The 5,812-nt window shown below is 43.4% G+C and overlaps 1 protein-coding gene across 2 annotated transcripts in view; it reads right to left on the bottom strand.

Moving 5' to 3' along the window:
* Positions 1 to 5,812, bottom strand: part of qtman (queuosine-tRNA mannosyltransferase) — a 31,212-nt gene that overhangs the window by 15,630 nt on the left and 9,770 nt on the right. For both annotated transcript variants that reach the window (XR_015437404.1, XM_023408610.2), the window contains exons 5-6: positions 3,342 to 3,407; positions 1,219 to 1,344 (exon numbers count right to left, since the gene is read on the bottom strand). Coding sequence is in view for 1 of the 2 variants with exons in the window: in XM_023408610.2 (XP_023264378.2) it covers positions 1,219 to 1,344; positions 3,342 to 3,407 (192 nt within the window). In the remaining variant the exon portion in view is untranslated. The remainder of the gene's footprint in view (positions 1 to 1,218; positions 1,345 to 3,341; positions 3,408 to 5,812) is intronic.

The following is a 5,812-nucleotide window of genomic DNA, read 5'->3' as shown; positions in this document are numbered from 1 at the left end:
GAAAAGCAGCAGCAGCAGCAGCAGCAATAAGACGGAGCTGTAATCTGAGGATCCAGGCCACACACAGATTAAACATAAAAACAGATGAAATGGAGAGAAGCTTCAATCAGAGAGATTAACAGAACATCTCTGTGGAAATCCTCCATCCTACCAGAATAAAAGCGGCCTGCTCGTCGCAGCTCTAATCCATCTATGTTTTGCTCAGTTCAGAGCAGATTACATGACGGCTGCTTTTGTTACTGATACAAGAGAAGGTGAAAAACAGAGACGACGCTCCACTTCATGTTCTATAATCTGATTTAAAGCATGTTCAACTCAGGTTTATATAAACATCAGGACTTCTCTCTCAGAGGATTAAAACACCATCATGTCTTTACACAATGTTTTCATATTTAAATGAATATCTGTACCTGTATCTTTTGACTCTTCTTTATTTTTGGAATTGAAGGATTTGTTCATTTTCTAGTGACTTAAATCACAGTCTTCACAGATTACAACCTTATAAACAGTTTGATTTTATTATATTATGACATATTTGTAAATTGCATCTATATATTCATAATGTCAGGGCAACTTTTGTTGTTACAATGTTGTTTGATGTTGTTATTGTAAATTATGGCAGGACTCGTATTCTCATTTTAAAACAACTAAAATGACATCATCACTTTCCAACTTGATTTTCTTTTTATATCTCATCATGACTTTTCATATGAAATTCATAATACATTTTTTTATGTTTTCTTAAATCACATATTTATAAAAGTACATTTTTTATATTTTAACATATTACAATGAATAAATATTTTTTAATATGACTTAAAACTGTTTTCATGTAAATTACTTAAAATTTTTTTTTTAAGTATATTTTTTGGGGCTTTTTATGCCTTTATTGGACAGTGTAGTGGAGAGAGACAGGAAACGGGGAGGCAGAGAGAGGGGGAATGACATGCAGCGAAAGGCCGTCTGATGCGGGATTCGAGCCGAGGCCGACTGCAGCCTCTACACATGGGACGCCTGCTTAGACCACACGTGGGCCACACGACGCCCCAGTTACTTTTAATTTTAACAATGATTTTTATTGAGAATGATTTTAAATTTTATGAATGTTGATTTTATATAATATAAATCAACATTTCTTACGAAGTCTGTGTGACCTGAACGCATCATGTGACTGACAGCGGGAACCACGTCTCTGTTCCTCTAAGGAATCGAACTCACCACCTGTGAGGCCAGACGATATGCAGAGGTCTGACCCGGTCCTCAGAGTCCTCCTCAGGAACAGGGTTCTGGTCTGGTCTGGGTTCGGAGGTGGACTGATGTGGATCCTGCTGATGCTCCTCACACCTGTCGGAGTCAGAACGACATCCATCAACAAACGAGTGGACTTCAAGAAAATAAGTTTATTATTATTATTATTATTATTATATTATCGGTCTATTAACAACTCAGTTTTTTACTCAAATAAAACCACTTTCTTTAGATGTTTAACATCTTTTATAATAATAAGGATCTTTTTTTAATCTTTTCTCACTTTGTGAAATGGATCTCATCATTTTAAGATTCATTTTAAAAGGTTAATTATTTAAGAGAAAAACCTAAAAGCTGTTCTGTAACACAGTAACCAATGACTGCACTGAAATGACTCCTGACCTATTAGGATGCAAGACAGTGACATCACCTGCAGCTGTAGGTGAGTCTGCAATATTCAAACCTTCTGACGTCTTTGTTTCTAAAGAACTGAACTTAAGACCGCAGCTAGAATTGTTACTAAGTCAAGAAAATTTGACCATATTAAACCGATTTTAGCCTCCCTTCATTGGCTTCCTTTCAGACTTTAAGGTGCTTTTGATGGCATATAAGGTTCTACATGGACTTGTTCCTTCATACCTGTCTGATCTGCTTAAAACCTTATACTCCAGATCGTGCTCTTCGATCCCAGAGTAAAAGAGACGTCTGCTGGCTGCAGAGCCTTTTCCTCTCGGTTCCTGTGCTCTGGAACAACCTCCCTGCTGACATCAGACTGTCTGACTCCGTTCAGACTTTTAAATCTAAACCTAAAATGTATTTTCATGACTTAACTTTCAGTTAGCTTCTTATTCTTTTACAGACCCAGGCTCTGTACCTGTTGACATCCTACCACCAGCAGGTGGGCCTCAGTCTCAATAAACCAGTAAACTCAGTACACCATAGTCCAGGTTGTCATGCCGACGAGATCACTGTAAACTTTCGGATAAATCACTGCATCATTTTAAATGTTTGTTTTTTCCCTCAAGCACATGAAGCTCCCAGGCTGAGTGCCTCTTTCTCCCTTCTCCTTTTCCTCCCTGTTCCACCCTGTTCCACCCTGCAGCTCCTCCCTGTTCCACCCTGTTCCTACCTGCAGCTCCTCCCTGTTCCACCCTGTTCCACCCTGCAGCTCCTCCCTGTTCCACCCTGCAGCTCCTCCCTGTTCCACCCTGCAGCTCCTCCCTGTTCCACCCTGTTCCTACCTGCAGCTCCTCCCTGTTCCTACTTGTAGCTCCTCCCTGTTCCACCCTGCAGCTCCTCCCTATTCCTACTTGTAGCTCCTCCCTGTTCCACCCTGCAGCTCCTCCCTGTTCCTAACTGCAGCTCCTCCCTGTTCCTCCCTGTTTCTCCCTGCAGCTCCTCCCTGTTCCTACCTGCTGCTCCTACCTGCAGCTCCTCCCTGTTCCACCTGCAGCTCCTCCCTGTTCCTCCCTGCAGCTCCTACCTGCAGCTCCTCCCTGTTCCTACCTGCTGCTCCTACCTGCAGCTCCTCCCTGTTCCTACCTGCAGCTCCTCCCTGTTCCTCCCTGCAGCTCCTCCCTCCTCCAGAGCTGCAGAGTCTGGACTTGCAGCTGCAAACCAGCTACTGCTCCATGATCCTGTTTCACACCTGCTGCTGAACCTGCTCAAATGACTATAATTAATAATGATTATTACTAATGTTATTAGCTGTCATTACTACTGTTATCAGTAGGAGCACTACAGTTGCCACTACATAACTATCGCTGTTACTGCTGCTTCTGTCACTATAATTAATATTGTTATCCCTGTACGTTCTCTCTCTCTCTCTGCTCGAGGTTTCTGCCTCTTTAAAGGAAGTCTTTCCTTTTCATCCGTTAGGTCTTTGTAAATAATATAAAGAGAAGGTCTAGACCCGCCCTGTGTGCAAAGAGCTTTCAGATAACGTATGTTGTGAATTGGCGCTATACAAATAAAAGTTGACTTGACTAAGACCTCCAGAAACCCAGATACAGTGCGTCAGTGTGGAGTATAACCTTCACAATAATAAACCCGTCTCCTGTTGTGGAGGGTGAAAAGATGTGAGGTGTGTTCACCGTGGAGTCTGAGGTTCCTCAGGTCTGTTCTGCTGCTGGAGGACCAGTTTGGGTTTGGGCAGCAGCCTGAAAACAACAAGAAGAGGAAGAAGAAATCAGTCAACAACTGCAGATCGACACAGCAGCTTCCAACTCTCCTGAACGCCCCTGAATGCCTCATCACCACTGATGGATCTACAACATGATTCATGAGGAAGATCAGATCTACGAGGACCGAGGACCGGACCAGACCAGACTGTCAGTGTCTGAAGGTTTTCATCAACAGACCCGATGTTCCAGACTCCAGAGTCCAGACAATCAAGTCCCTCTTCAGGTTCAAGCCTGAAACATTTTGGGTCTTAGAACATTTTCAGAGAAAAGACTTAATCTCTCAGTCAGAGTCCAGAGTCAAGACCAACGACTTAAATCAAGTCTTCATCCATTCAGTCTCAGGCTCAGGACCAGGACCAGGACCAACAAGTTTCACCCTTTCCCTGTTTCACCTTCACAGTTGAACATTTCCAGTGAGGATGAAGGAGGTTGTTCTGAGGTAAAACAGCTCGTTATGTTAATGAGCGTCACCTGAGGCAGAATTATTATATCTGTTATTATCAGATCAAAGAGACGCTGCTGGTCCTGAGGACAGACACTCCGCTTCAACAGAGAGAAGAGGAAGAGAGACAATCATCACATGACTTTAAAGAATAAAGACGAGGGGCGTCCCATATGTAGAGGCTATAGTCCGAGGTTCGAGTCCTGCATCAGACGAGCCCTTTACTGCATGTCATTCCCCCTCTCTCTGCCTCCCCGTCTCCTCTCTCTCTACTGTCCTGTCAATAAAGACACAAAAGCCCAAAAATATAAATAAATAAATAAAGAGTAAAGACGATTTAAAGAAACGAGACGTGGAAAAACAACAAAACTTTAACATGAAATAAAAACAAAGACGCTGAGATGAGGACGTGAAGACATGAAGGACAAATATATGGAGACAGTGTGAAGACAGTGAGACAGTAGGACAATACAGGACTATGACATTAAGACATTAAGACATTGAGACATCTGGACAGAGACATTCAGTCATAAAAACAAAGACATTTAACCACTGAAAGATGAACAAGGAGACAGACTTCACCACATGGAGACAATAACAAGACGTGGAGACACAGACACTGAACAAGACTCCAGGAAGACAGGTGGACAATCGGACAGACAGATTAACAGACAGTTCACAGTTGATGTAACACGGATGGACGGCCGTGGTCACGGCGATGTCTCTGCCTCGAGGCCTCTGGGAAAACGTGATTCAATAATCCATTTTAGAAATTAGATGTTTGACTGGAGGCAATAAAAACATGTGGGGGGGGGGGGGGGGGGGCAATTATCTTATTGATAAATCAACAGTAATCTGTGTGATGACCTCACCTCTGAGTCTGATTAAACATGAAGAGATGAAGGTCACAACTCCATTTACTTTAGACCATTTAATCACAAGAGGCTGGAGACCAGAGTGCAGGAGAGACCAGCAGAGACCTGCAGAGACCAGTTCAGACCTGCAGAGACCAGGTCAGACCTGCAGAGACCAGTAGAGACCAGAAGAGACCTACAGAGAGCAGCAGACACCAGGTCAGACCTGCAGAGACCTGCAGAGACCTGCATAGACCAGCAGGGAACCACAGAGAAGGACCAAAGTCCTGATCAGTCCTGGTCTGAGTCTCGTCGTTTAAAGGAGTGTCTGGACCACAACATGAGGTTATTTAAGATTCATAAGGACGGAAAACTGTGACATCAGGAGGATTATTCTCAGACCAGAGAAGAAGAAGAGTCTGGTCCTGATCAGGATTAACAATGACCAATCAATAAAGATTTGAATCACATCTCTAAACTCCAGAGACACCAACACATGCAGCTCAGGAAACAGTCAGACAGACCCAGCAGCTGTCCAGAGGCTAACGTTAGCTTCTTCAGGCTAACAACATTAGCCTCTTTAGGCTAACATTGACTTGTTAGGCTAATGTTAGCTTGTTATGGCTAAAATAGCTTGTTAAGGCTTTTTTTTAAACAAGCTAGCTTAACAAGCTACCATTAGCTGGTCCCATATTAGCTTGTTAAGCTAATACCATGAATAACCAGTCTTCACAGAGACCCAAATAAGGGGCCCAAGACACTCTATGTCAGAACCAAGACCTGGTCCTACACAGACCCATGATGATAGGATGACCAGATCCTGACCAGTGGATAATTAGACCTGATCCTGAGGCGACCTGAAGAAACTTTAATGTCTAATCTACAGACTTAAGACCTGCTGCAACAGAGCTGGACCCACCTGGATCCAAAACACCCACGGAGACCTCAAACAAACAAAACCAGAATGGAGCAGACGGAGAGGAGATCCATCATCATCAGACTGGATCAGATCCCGGTCTACGGCAAACCAGCAGAGTCCGACAGCTGCACAAAGACCAAACAGCCTGAGCAGAAAAGAAGAAAAG

This window comes from Seriola lalandi, unplaced genomic scaffold (genome assembly GCF_002814215.2).
Source record: "Seriola lalandi dorsalis isolate HSWRI2012SDOR001 ecotype SW California unplaced genomic scaffold, Sedor1 jcf7180002054369, whole genome shotgun sequence".
Taxonomy (NCBI): Eukaryota; Metazoa; Chordata; class Actinopteri; order Carangiformes; family Carangidae; genus Seriola; species Seriola lalandi.
This window is presented reverse-complemented; position numbering and strand designations above follow the sequence as displayed.